Genomic DNA, 13,953 nt, shown 5'->3' with positions numbered 1-13,953 from the left:
TGTCTTGTATAGGTAAAAACGGTTCGAAAGTAGTTCACGGAAGAAAGGTTCATATGTCTGGTCCCAAGCTGACTAGGCCTGCAAGCTGCCAAAGTTGTACGACCTTTCGCAGTGAGAGGTTTTTCTCTCGGTCGGGTTTTCACAGTACCTTATATTGAAGAAAAAGATGCAGCTGAAGACTTCTGTTCCTGGCAGGTCCTGCAGATCTCGCTGTTCCTGAGCCTCAGTCGTGGGGACAAGAGGGAGGAAGTCTGGGGACTCCTGCACTGCACAGGGACGGGTCACAAAGCTGGCAAATCTTCGATTCTGGTAGCTGTCTTAAAGCGCACAAGCTGGTGGTGTTCTCCCTGGTCATTCGGTTTCCTGCAGCACTCTGAGGAAAATACAAACAGCTCAGAGAATGGTGTTGAGGTGGCTTACGAGTTGATTGGTCCGAAGTCTTCCTTGAAGGGCTTCTCTGTCGAGGTGAAATTGGTGATTCGGACCTGCAGCAGGGCTCCACTGGGCAAACCAACGGTCCAGTAGTTGCAGCAGCTGTCCTCTTCCAGCTCGTCTTCGGTTCTTTCGTTCCAGTGGTCGAGGCTGCCTTTCAGTCCAAGAGACTCGCCTTTTAAACAGTTTTCTCCCATTCATTCCAGCCTAGCTGCCACTCACCCAGCAGGGTGGCTGTCCTTACTGGACAGTCAGCGAGCCAGCCAATCCCGCCAGAGTGCATTTGGGTCACCTAGGAGACAAAGCACAGGGAGTTTCGAGCACCTCCCTCACTTCCTTCCCACCCCAGACACTCGGGCGCCAGAGGCGGTCTTCAGTCCTGAAGCCCGCCAAAGGCGTAGAAACAAAGGGACCAAACCTAGTTTGGCACGCAGAGACACTCTAGAAGAACCTTTCCCAAATGAAATGGCGAAAAAAGAAGACCGGGACCTGTTTAAACAAAGGGGGCTCAGAAGCCATCTTGAAAAACATGGCTCCCGCAATTTTTAGCTACTGGTGTTCGCGGTCGTGAATAATCATGGTAGTTCGTTGTAAAACCACTGCCACCAACCATTTCGATAGAAAAGGGTAGCATTTGACTGCTACATGAGTTTCTAGACACAGGGGATACTAGGAAACCCCTCCAGCACCCTATTGCAAGATATTGTGTGCTGGGTCTAGGAATTTAAAGACTAGTAAAGTCAATTTAACTTCACATTCTCTGGGAAACATTAGTTGATCCCAGAGAAGGTATTTAAATCTTGTGACAGCCTAAAAAAGCTTCCCTGTGTCACTGCACTGAGGGTGCTGTGTGACACACATGAAAGGATGATGCCTATGGAGTTGTCTAAAACTCCATAATCAAAGAACACAAGAGTAAACACACATCAAAATACATGAGTGGGAAAAAAGGCTTGCACTCTTTCCAGGTAAAAAAAGCAAGTACTCAAAATACAGCTAAGTTGCTGGGGGTCTCTAAGGTTAAGGGAATTAGCACATTTATGAGAATTCTCCTCAATGTCTCCCATATGGTAACTAGGGTGTAAAGTCCTGGCACCCAATTCACTCTGACCTGACCTCTGGTAGTGGAACCTGGGATAAGGATCTTTCCCAAGGCCTATGCTAGAGAGTTGGATTGAGTGGAGTACTCGCATGAGCTTTACCTAAACCTTTATCTAACTGTGGAACTCTTTGCATTAAACTGAACTACTGTCACAGTTATCCCTTTAATAACCTACCTGAAGAAGTATATGCTTTGGAAATGGTGACTTGTGGGCACAAGGCCCCAAACTATCTTGGGGTTATACTTTATAAGGTTGAGGGAAGCAGCATTTGTTGATTTTAAAGAGTTCTGCCTATTTTCTCTGCATATGAGTACTCGTGTGCATTGCACTGGGAATTGATTCATATGCAATTCTTTTTCTCCTTAGGGTGAATGTGTGTATTTGTTTTATAAGATTTTTGTGTCGCTACTTGCCTGTGATTTTTATATAATAATAATAATAATTTGGCATTTATATAGCGCTACGAACCCTCAGGTATCTGAGCGCTGCTTATTATTATTACCCACGGTGTGTGGTGCTCATTTATCGACCTCGGAAGGATGAAACGCTGAGTTTGGCGCTGCCGGGATTCGAACCTACGTTCGCAGGCTCTGCACTGATGTCGAAGCGAGCGCTCTACTCGCTGTGCCACTTGACCGGCTGTATGCTTGATGTGTAAACTAAAGGCCTAATCTATAGTTGTATTTGTATATACTTAATTCCTGGAATTACTGGTGTTGCTCTGTGCGGGCTTTTAGCCCTTGATCACTTTTACTCCATACCTGAGACTAAGCTTCGACTGCTTTGCTACCTCCCCTTTATTGGTTTCGGCCAACCTCTGTTTCTTCCTTGTTTACAATAAATAGTGGCCCCTCCCAGAATCCTCCCACCAGGGCTGATTTTGTAAATCGATTTCCATAGTAAGACTGTTTTCCTTTATATTAGTCATGTTGGTATTTCATTCCAGATTCTGGCCTTCTCCCACATCCAACTAAGCAAGAGGAGACTGTAAGGGAGAATTCTCATTTCTGTGCGAATTCCTTTCAACCTTCGAGACCCCCATCTCTTTTGCTGGACTTTAGGACTTGTTAATTTTAATCCTTGAGCAAGCCCTTTTTCTCATTCTAATGTATTTTGATCTGATTTGGCTTATGTGTTTCCCTTGTTTTTGGAGTCTAACTCCATGGGCATCTTCTTTTTGTATGGTGACGCACAACATCTTCAGTGCAGTGTCCGAGCAATCCCTTAGATTTCACTGAAGATTTAAATACCTTTTCTCGTGAGAACAACTGTTCCCAAGAATAGTAAAGTGAAACTGACTTTACTTATCTTTTTTCTCTGTAGATACAACACACCCCATCTTATGTGGAGTGACTAGGGGTTTTTCAGTAGCTCCTTTTTCTACTTACTCGTGTAACATTTTTTGTTACTACTTTAAATGGCTGGTGGCAGTGGTTTAATTTTCCTACCATTGTGCTTTTCTACTGCCGGCTGAATCCTCAGCTGCAGTATAGCACCCATGCGTGACAATTGTGTCAATATGGCCCGGTTTTCTTTTTTTCCCCATTTCTTGTTTGTGAGGTCTTCCTTGGGTTTTACTCTGCGCGCCAAACCATGTTTAAGCCCTTTGTTCGTTTTGCCTTTGGTGGACTTCAGTACTGAAACAGCCTCTGGCTCCAGTGTGTCTGGCAGGGCAGGAAGTGAGGGAGATGCCTGAATCTGAATGCACCCAGTCCTGATTGGCTGGCTGGCTGGCTGTCCGTCCTTGCAGGACAGCCACCCTGCTGTGTGAGTGACAGGTAGGCTGTGCATGAATGGGAGAAACCTGCATAAAAGGCAAGGCTTCTTGGACTGTAGACAGTCGACCACTGGATGAAACATCCGATGAAGGAATCGTGAAGAGAAGCTTGCTGCATCCTCCTGGACTGTTGAACTGCCCGGTGAAGCCCTGCTGTGGGTTGAAATGCCTTTTCCGAATCGACAAGCTCCGGAAAGGACAACTTCTTCCCTTGGGTTAGTGGGACCAACTAACCCCGAGACGAACTTTGCTGGAAGACCTTCCCCAACTGGCTGTACTTCTTTGCTGCTGCTGGAACTGAGTGCCAGGGGTCGAGAACTCCGTAGTAGAGTGCAACGTCTGTAAGCCGGCCAAAAGCTCCATGAGTCTCAAGAGGACCCTCCCGAAGCAGGACAGCCCAAGCTCGAGTCACCTCATCAGATTGCTGGACTCAAGGAGTGAAAGAAGCCCAACCGGTGTCCAAGATCCACGGTGTTGCTGTTTACCGCGCACTGAAACAGCGAAGTGCAGCTGAAACTCTGGCTGCTCAGTCACACTACCAACTTGTGTAGCACAGACCTATACCAATAGTTACCTAATACCAAGAGGACAAGGGTGGTGTAGTCTCTCACAGTGTTACTACTCCAAATCTTGCCTAACAATCGTTTTCATCATCTGTAATCCCAAGACGACTCTTTGACTACATCTCTCGGACAATGGCCAGTGCTTTGATGTGCAAGACTGTTACCAAACAGACCTTGTCCATATGGATTGTTCTCTGCATCTTTGAATGCTATGATCTTGCCAACAAAATACCTTCAGGTCTTGGGTCTCCTACAGGATGCCTGGTGGCTCTGCTTTGCAGCAGAGGGGGTTCATATTTCAGGCATCTTTTGGGTCGTTACGTGGGCCTCGTTGCACACGTTCATGAAGCATCATTGGATGGATCCTTTTTTTGAGTCAGATTTCCACTTTGCTTGTGCTGCCCTCCAAAGTGTCCTTGTCTAGGTATTTATTTGCTCGCCTCCCCATCTGCAGGTTCTGTTTTGCTTTCTAAGATGAACTTGCGTCCTTAGCTTTGCCCCTGGACCTAATCCTTGCTACAGAATGCTTGTAATTTGTGGCATATATGCTGTTCCTCAGCCTCTGAGTGCAGAGAAAACTGTCCCGACATGAGGTAATGGGTGGCAGCCATTTCCCTTCATACCATCCATGACACTGTTCTGAAGTTATGAGTCATTGTCAGAGAGCAAAGCGAAAATAGAGACTCTTAAGAGCCCTATGGTGGCTGAAGCCAAGCATGTGCCAGAGAATATTTCGAGCATAGGTAATCTGTGGGTGTAAGAACGTATCCGTAAGAAATAATTACCAAGTAATGTGTTCATAAGAGTCAGTATTGAAGCCCAGATGTCTGAAGCTTATGGCACAGTAAGCAAGCACGCTGCCTTAAACAGTATGTTATCAATTTGTTTGGTTTATTTAGCTACATTGTTTAATTTTGCCCAAAATATCTTTTCGCTCATATTTTGGATTATTAAAGGGAAAAGCTGCAGTGTATAATTTACCAACAAATATTAGGAGAAGTTATCCTAACACATGCAGAGAGTACTTGCTCCAAAACAGCAGCTCTCGGGTTACCTTACTTTTGCTGACATTTTCATAGCAACTGAATGGAAACCGATTTATTCCTGTTTGCAGTATGTTACTGTTCAGACTGAGGAACATACGATCGATAGTATCCTGAGAAGCCTCTTCCATGGGGGTTGTTTCCTTTTCTGTGCACCTCACTGTAGAAGTACTGCTTGATATTCTTAAAGCAGCTAAGGCGATTTAAAAAAAATATATATTTTTCTTATTATTTTTTTTTAAGAGGATCTTGTTCTGATGGCATTGTTGCAGATGTCCCTTTCTGTACCAATTGTTTTCAAATTGAGTCTGGTGTTCCTTCTGTGGAGAATGTGCAATTAATGGATTTATGTTTCTGTGTTAAACAGATCTGAGGTAAATTGTCACATTTAAAACAAGATATGCTGCTCCATGTAAAGTATAATAATTTGTGTCTGCTGCTGATACAAGGTTTAAATGGAGACTTTGTAACCCTAGGTTTTCGACCAGTATGTAAAAACCAGGGCAGAGGAGGAACGTAAAGAAAAGAAAAACAAAATCATGCACACCAAGGATGACTTCAGAAGAATGATGGAAGAATCAAAATTTAATCCCAGGTTTGTTAACCTTTTTGTATCGACAAGAAATGACTGAAAAGACAAATGCAGCATCTCTTAAATTAATTCATGTTTGATATCATGGTTTAAGCACTTAATTACCTGTTCAGTTTCATTTTCCTAACCATCAGACCCGTTTCAGAATGGCTACTGATTTCCGAAGCAATGTTAGTTCGTAGTCCATTAATATTCAAATCAATTGGTCAAAGTACATTTATTTCGGTCACTTTGCATTAAATCACATAAAAACGTATTATATATCAAATAGATTACAAGGAAAATACAAACCTCCTAATTTAAAGGGAAGGTTTGGCAAACTTGTGTTAAAATCATGAGGTAGTTGCAAATATTCATTATCATTGGAATGATCACAGGGAAGTCTCTTGGATTTCCCAAAGGTTTAAATACCTTCTCTTGGTGAAACTATTGTTTCCAAGAGGAGTAAAGTGAAATTAACTTTACTTACATTGTGTAACTTTCTAGACCCAGCGCACACTATCTTACCGTGGGGTGCTGGATGGGTTACTTAGTATCCCCCTTGTCTACTTTCTCATGTAACATTTCTGTGTTACTCATTCTGCAATTAATGGCTGGTGGCAGTGGTTTACTTTTTACTACCATTGTGTTTTTTTACCGCTGGCTGCGTTCGCACCCATGGGTGCCCATTTCATCAAAATGGCCCAGTCGTCTTTTTTCGCCATTTCTTATCGGAAAGGTCCTTCTTGAGATTTACTCTGCGCGCCAAACCAGGTCTGGTCCCTTTGTTCGTTTTGTCTTTGGCAGGATTCATGAGTGAAGACCGCGCTGGCTCCAGTATGTCTGGCAGGGGCGGTAAGTGAGGGAGGTGCCTGCTTGGTTACAGGAATGCACCCAAAGGTGATTGGCCGGCTGGCTGTCCGGCAAGGACAGTCACCCTGCTGTGTGATTGACAGCTAGGCTGGAATGAATGGGAGAAACCTGCCTAAAAGGGGAGGCTTTTTGGCCTGGAAGGCAGAGTCGACCACTGGACGAAGGAATCCGAAGAAGAACTTGGAAGAGACGCCTGCTGTAACTCCTGGACCGTTGGTTTGCCCAATGAAGCCCAGCTGCAGTGTTGAAGCTCCTAATTCGCCTCGACTAGAGAAGCCCTGCAAGAACGACTTCTTCCCTTGAGTTGGTGGGACCAATCATTTACAAAGTAAGCCCGTCTGGACATCCTCTCTGAGCTGGGGGGGGGATACCAGATTGTGTGCGTTGCTTAAGTCGAACTCAAGCTCTAGGAAGATCCTCCGTACTTCCCGGATGCAGGACTGACCAAGCCGGAGCCACCTCAACAGAGTGCTGAACCCCAGAAGTAAGGAAAGTCTGAAGTGGTATCTGAGAATGGTGGTGTTGCTATTTGCTGTCAGATGCGAGGAGCTGAAACACTGAAGGACCGCTGAATTGAAGTTTGCTCATTTCTGCCGCTGAACTTCCCATTACAGAGCAGGAGTCCCCTGACCACCTCCTTCTTGTCCCCACGACTGAGGCTCAGGAACAGGATCTGCAGAGCTGTACAGGAACAGAAGCCAGCTGGAACAATTTCTTCTAAGGTACTTTTAAGTCTAAGAGAACTACTTGCTCTCAGTTGAGACCTGTCTTGCTTACCTTAGTTGCTAAAGCTTTGCCCCTCACAAGCCTCCCAGCTTGTGGCCCTTCAAGTGTTCTATTTTCTACAAACATTTCTAAAAACATTGTGCAAGACTTTTTACCTACCTGCAAAGATCTTCAGCTCTCCCTTTAACATTGCCTGTCCTAGCTCCCTGAGAGACTCCTCTTTCACTGTGCTTTATCTTTTCCCACAGGAAAGGGTTAAACGTACTCTACATTGCAAGGTTTCAAAAAGTACTTACCTGTTTATTAATAATTTGTTAACCTTTATTTTATTCCTCGATTCTATCTTTTACACCAAATACATTATTGCTCTAAATGTACCAGTGATAATACAATGTCTGCAGTGTCCTAACTATTTAAGTCTCCTCGGGGTGTAAGAAGTGTCTGTGTGCCATCCCCATTGGGTGTCATCTGATTTAGACAAACTAAGAGTGTGTTTTGAAGTGTATTTTTATGGTTAAATATATTGCTCCCTTCTGAAGAAGGCTTATACAACTGACTGTGAAATAAATTAACAATTGTTTTATCAAGAAACCACGAGTGTAAGTGTTTATTTGAATAACTGTACTGTGAAATTCCGCATCACAACATCACTGCTCACATTGACACCTCTTGAGATATGCCTGGCTGTTCAGCCACACTACCAACCTGTGTAGTTCAGACTTATACCAAAGGTTGGGCCCCTGTTGCCTGGAGGTCAAGGTTATTGGAGTGCACCCAAAGGGTACTGCATACAATCTTGCCTAACACCCACGTAAGCAAAGCCACATTCATAAGTAGTGTTGAACAAGCAGCAGGGCTGCTTATATAAGGAAGATGGAGGCTGTTAAGCCAGAATTCATATTTTGCAGATTCTAGGGCTGCTTTTTGGCAGCCCTTAATGTTTTTTCCACTAGTCTTTTGTTCTTTAATATATTTTTGGTGGCCATAGGGACTTCTTCTGGGGACCCCCTCACCTGATTTCCCTTTATACCTTGTCTAAGGTATTGGGTCGACCTGAAGGTGCCCAGTCCCAGTTTCTGCCCTGGTGTGATTGTTTTACCATACTTTGGTTTATGGGAATAGGTTGGTGATAGCTGTGGTTTAATGTTGGTGTCACCAAGGGTTCAAGCCATTTTGATGCATTGGTAGCCCAATGTGTTTTTTTGGTGGCCATTAGAGTACCAATCTTTTTAATTCTTTCCCCGGCCATTTTTCCCAGTTCTCCCATTGTGTAGGTGACCACAAGGTGGCCCCAAAATAAATGGCTGTTCTGACCATCTGGGCTCTTTGTGAACTGCTCATGGCTGCCTCAATACTGGTCCCAACTGGTTTAGGCTAGTAGAGGTCCAGAGAGTAGCCCTCTCACTTTCTCGTCTTGCAAGTGCTTCTGAAGTGTAGAAGTAGTCCCGCAGATCGGTGGTGGTTAGGCAGAATCCTGTGCAGTTCCCTTGGGGACCACTGCAAGAAGATTAAGACTACAGGAGTAAGCAGTAAACCCAATTGGTAGCAGGCTGTACCACCCAGATTTACCTGGTAGCAGACTTCTCTCAAGAAGAGTTAGGCAGTATACAGAGGATACACAATAGGGCCAAAAACACAGTAGAACAAGCAAACGCTGACCAGAGCTTTGTTATCAAAAGTATATAATTATTTATTTAACACACACGTTAGAAAATACACTAGCACTATAAATGAAAAGCATGTTCCAACACGATCAGAAAAGTATTCACACCTCCCTTAGCAATTACTAGACTAGTCTAAATCAAAACAGAGGTGAGTGTGTATCTTAGATGGCACTCCAATAAGTAAGTTAAAGGGAGAGAAAAAAGCAGGTCATAAAAATAACAGTTCCCAACACTTTTAAGAGACGAAATCAAGTTACTGAAGGCAGGGTATACTGTAGAGCCAAAGTTCATAGGTCAGGCCCACTTTGAACGGAGCAAGGCGAAATGTGCTCAAGATCGCTCGGTTTAGCAATGCATTCAAGTCTTTGTAGAAATGTTCAAAAGAGGTTGGGGTGGTTCAAAAGACAAAGTTAGAAGGTCTGGGGGCCAACCCAGTTGGAAAGCCAAGGATTTAAGGGTCACCTTTAGCAATCCTAAGAACGGGAGGCCAGGTAGAACACAGTACCTTAAAGAGTGAGGAAGCTCCAGCGGTGGCAGTTGTTCCTGGCAGCGGGTGCAGTTCGTGGATTCGACCAGGGGAAGAGAGGATCTCGTAGAGGAGGAAACCTGGAGTCGTTGCACTGCCCAGAGAAGAAACCAGCCGCGGAGTTCATCGGTTAAAAGGTGCGTTCCTGGTATTCGCGGTCAGAGTGGTGCAGCTTGGCTATCCGGCCGCCGGGGTGCTTGGCACGGGCGATTCGACTAAGAGACGTCCTGGGAGGCGAAATGGCGAACTGGTTGATCCCAGCTCAGAGGGAGAAGACTCTTCCAGCAGAAGATCTCCTCTTGTCGTCGGGAAAGTGGTGAGGTCGTGGCAGCAGGGCTCCACCAGTGGTGTTGTCGTTGGAGATGGCTCAGTTTCTTCCCTCTTCGGATTTCTTAGGTCCTGTGGCGACTTCTGAAGTTCCAGTTCCAAAAGCCCTGCTTTTATGCAGAAAAACCCCCATTCAACAGCCTAGCTGTCACTCAAACATGTTAAGTGGTGAGCAGGGCGGCTCACCCATGGCCCAATCAGAACAGAGTGCGACTTGAGTTGCTAAGGCAATGCAGTCCAGGGTGCCAATTCCCCCACCCACACATCCTGTGGAACCCAGACAGAGTGGCACCAGTCGGAGGGCTTCTGTGGAGAAGCCCGCCAAAAAGTGGAAGAAAGGGCCAGACCTTGGTTTGAGTTGCAGAGACGGACACAAATGCCATTTTAGAAAAGAGTTCTGACAAAAAGACCCAACTGGGGATTTAATATTAAATAAATAAACCAGCGGTATCTTTAACATTGCACCAAAAAGTGGTGCGTTTAAAATCAATGGGAAAATCCCATAGGAAATATTCCGGTGGAATATTTCGCGTGGTAACCACTGCCACCAGCCAGAAACTCGACAAGGGGGGACTGGACAGTGCCCCCTTGAAAACAGACCCAGGGGCAATCAAATTAACTCCTTCCTGTACTTCCACAATATGATGGTTTGTACTGGTTCTGTTCACAATTTTGGACTAATAAAGTCAATGTTGACTTTACATGCCCTGGGAGACAGTAGTCAGTCCCAGGGTATGGAGTCTATGTTTGGGGGTCACTATGACACCCCTGTGTTACTGCACTGAGTGTGCTGTGTAACACATACACCAAAAACAGATGATCCCCTATGGAGTAAAAAAGAAACACAGCCCATAAGCACACAAAGTCAAAGACATACCTCAAATCATGCCTAAAAGTGGGAGGAAAAGAGTCTCACTCTTAGCAGGAGAAAAAAATAAACCCCAAAAATCCAGCAAAGTTGCTGGGGGACTCACTAGGTTTGGGAAATTAGCCTTATAAGAGAATTCTCCTTAACAGTGGTGCATGGTAGTAGAAAATATTACTGTCTTGTGGTACACACTACTTATATTCAAGAATATAATGTATTTTCACTTTCTACCAATTGCGGTATAGCAGGCAAAATATTTTGTCATTATGGGATTCCATCGTGCATGAGTAACCCAACGTACATCCTAACAAATACAACTTGACAGAATGACACAGTTGGAAAAGAGAGACAAAAGGTCTCTTGTCTACTAATTCTGAGAAACAATCTAGTGTCAACAGCAAACACAAGTGCTAGGATAGTACTTCACAAGGTACAGGGTGTTGCTGAGTGAAGAGGAAAAATAATGGCTTAATTCCAACCTGAAGTCGTCATTGTGGTAGACGCCACATTCTCCAGCATGGGGTCTGGCATGGATTCACATGCTCATGAATATTCCCCGTCGTCAGGCTGGGAATCCTCGGTAAAGAAAAAAGCAGTATCAGTTTCGTTTCTGATCTGTCTTTCGTAGTACTAACCAATCACTGGTCTCTGCGTCATACTGACCACAGCCAATGACTGCCCTCTACCTAAGCCCCGTCTCTGGCAGCCATCTTCAGATTTTTACCGCACGTTCATGTGTTGGGATCCTCGTGCTATTGCTCTCGAGCATTAGTGCTATTTTTTCACGTTTTTTCTCAAAAACTTTGTTTTTTCGGTCAAAAGAGCCTCAAGCTCCACCGGCTCTCCATCCGATCAACTGGGACCCGTGTCGGATTCGTCTACGCCCCTCAAGGGTGAAGATTTCGTCGAGCTATGCTTTTGGAGGATTCCAGAAGTTTCTCAGGCCCATCTCGGTCATGGCCCAGGAGAAGGGAAGCTCGACGCCCGGAAAGATGTTCAGGGTCTGCCCTGGATGCCAGCTGTAGAATGTCTTTAAGGAAGACGAACACTCCTTTTGTCTTTACTGCCTACATGAGGACAAGACGCACGTGGAGAAGGACTGTGCGTTTTGCGGCAACATGTCGGAGCGGACCATGAAGGACCGCCATCAACGTCTCGCCAACTGGCTGGAAGGGAAGAGCCCGTCCGGCGAGAAGAAGAGGAAGAAATCCGAGCGGTCTTCTAAGACCTTTGAGGACGCCCCGGCGACGGGGGTCCAACACAAGGCCAAGCACCGCTAGTCCGCTGGCACCGGGAGCGCCGAACGGTCGGTCTCTACGGGCGCCAGGCAGGGCGCACCCTCCCCGGCACCATCAACCACGAGCCAATGCTCCGGGTCGGGTAAGAGGAAGGCCGAGCACCCGGCGAAGCTACTGGAGAGGCCCCGGTCGAGCTCGAAGGCGGAGGGGGAGCGAGGCAGTGTCCCCCCCCCTCAAGGAGAAGGCGGTGAGCGCACCTAAGGTGGTGAAAGCCTTACTCCATCCGGCCAAGGCCTCTATCGAGACAGTCGCGGCGGCCCTGGCACAGCCTGTGGAGGCTACACCAGTGGTGGCGACCTCGGGGCTCAGAGTCTCCCTGCCACCGAGGAGGGAGTCCTCTTTTATGCCCATCGACAGGACCCCCGTGAAACCTCCGACGGAGAAGAAAAAGGGGGGGCAGGAGGTCATCGTGGATTCGGCCTCAACCTCTGAGGAAGAACTGATCGAGGTCTTAAGCCACAGCGTTGGCGTGGAAGAAGACCAGCCCGTCGGGAGGGATCCCGACGCAGGAGACGACGACATCGTCGAGGGTACCGACGGGGCCCCTGACCGCCCGTCGGACTCCCCTCTACCAGCGCCGCAAGACAACTCGGCGGCCATTTTGTTGGCTATACAGTCCTTATGCTCAGAGATAAGGACGAGACTGCCGTTACCAGTGGAGGAGCCACTCCCGTCGGGGGACCCGGAACCAGGCCCTTCGGGCAGCCCCCCTCCTAAGAAAAGAAGGATTCACCCTCCACCTTCCTTTCAGCCGTCGCGCCCCGTTCAGCCCTCCTCCCCGTCCACGACTCGAGGGGATGACACGGGGACTGACACGGCCACGACGGGTACGGACGACGAGGTGTACGACGACGATCTGCCGTCGTCTCCTCCCACCCGGGCTTCCCCGCCCGACGAGATTGGATCTTTTCACTCCATGATCGCCAGGGCATTCCAGCTCAGCCCTGAGGTGAAGAAGAAGGAAGGTTTCCTTTATCAGCGGCGCGAGGCCAAGAGGAAGACGGTCCTCGCGGTACCTCTGCTGGACGATATTTGGGATGTGGGCCTTGCCCTCCTCAAGAACCCATCCACGACGCCGGCTAGAAGAGACCGGTACGAGAAGAAGTACCGGGTCCCGGACGCGGCCCCCTTGTGCCTCTGGGCACAGCCTACCCCGTTGTCTCCGCGGCGGCCAGGAAGAAAGCGGGGGGGGTGCGGCCCCCACGTCGACTTCCCCGCCGGATGGCGAGGGAAAGAAATTGGACACGATGGGGCGCAGGGTCATCTCGTCTGCAGCGACGACGATTAAGGCGGCCAACGCCTTAGCTATCGTAGCCCGCTACGACAGGGAGCTGTGGTACAAACTGGCTCCCCTGCTGGACTTCCTACCGGACGACAAGAGGGCGGATGCCCTGGAGATCTTGCAGGAAGGTGAGGTGGCGTCGGACCACGCCATCACGATTGCGACGGACATCGCCGACACTGGATTTTCGCCAGTTGGGCAACGGCGTGTGCCTTAGGCGGCGTGGATGGCTCAAGGCTACTGACTTCCGTCAAGACGCACAGACCAGAGACCTGGACATGCCGTTCGATGGGAACAACCTGTTTGGGAAAACAGTGGACGATTCCCTTCAAGCCATTAAAGCGGACACGGAGACGGCCCGGGCTCTCGGGGTTCTCCAGCAACGGCGGCCGCCGTTTCGGAGCGGCGGAGGCAAGGGCGCCTCCAAAGGTTCCGGCGGCGGATTTTCCACCTACCGTCAAGCGGCCCGTTCGTCGTCTCAGGAAGCTTACAGGGGACGAGGCAAGTCAGGCGGACCCCGCCGTCGTCGCCAAGGAGGTCAAGGCGGCAAAGCCTCGTCTAAGCAGGATTGAACCGGCCGTGGGGTCGGGCCCCCACCGAAGCACCCCGGTGGGAGGCCGGCTGGCGAGCTTCGTCAGCGTGTGGGAGTCCATCTCCACCGACCGTTGGGTGCTGGACGCCCTAGCCCAGGGTCACGCGCTCGAGTTTCAAAGAAGGTGCCCGCGCGTCCCCCCTGTGGCCAGGAAAGAGCTTCACGTCCCTCAGCTTTCCTGGAGGTAAAGGCGATGCTCAGGAAGGGCGCCATCGAACTCGTCCCAAAGAGGCTTCGGGGTTCCGGAGTTTACTCAAGATACTTCCTCGTGAAGAAGAAAACGGGAGGATGGCGCCCCCTCCTAGACC

General features: G+C 48.0%; 1 protein-coding gene across 2 annotated transcripts in view; it reads left to right on the top strand.

Annotated features, from left to right (window-relative positions):
• The window catches only part of TCERG1 (transcription elongation regulator 1), a 1,289,229-nt gene that overhangs the window by 1,029,199 nt on the left and 246,077 nt on the right, over positions 1–13,953 (top strand). For both annotated transcript variants that reach the window (XM_069652440.1, XM_069652439.1), the window contains one exon: positions 5,395–5,513. In XM_069652440.1, the coding sequence (XP_069508541.1) occupies positions 5,395–5,513 (119 nt within the window). The remainder of the gene's footprint in view (positions 1–5,394; positions 5,514–13,953) is intronic.

Source organism: Ambystoma mexicanum, chromosome 3p (assembly GCF_040938575.1).
Source record: "Ambystoma mexicanum isolate Mex_15411 chromosome 3p, UKY_AmexF1_1, whole genome shotgun sequence".
Taxonomy (NCBI): domain Eukaryota; kingdom Metazoa; phylum Chordata; class Amphibia; order Caudata; family Ambystomatidae; genus Ambystoma; species Ambystoma mexicanum.
This window is presented reverse-complemented; position numbering and strand designations above follow the sequence as displayed.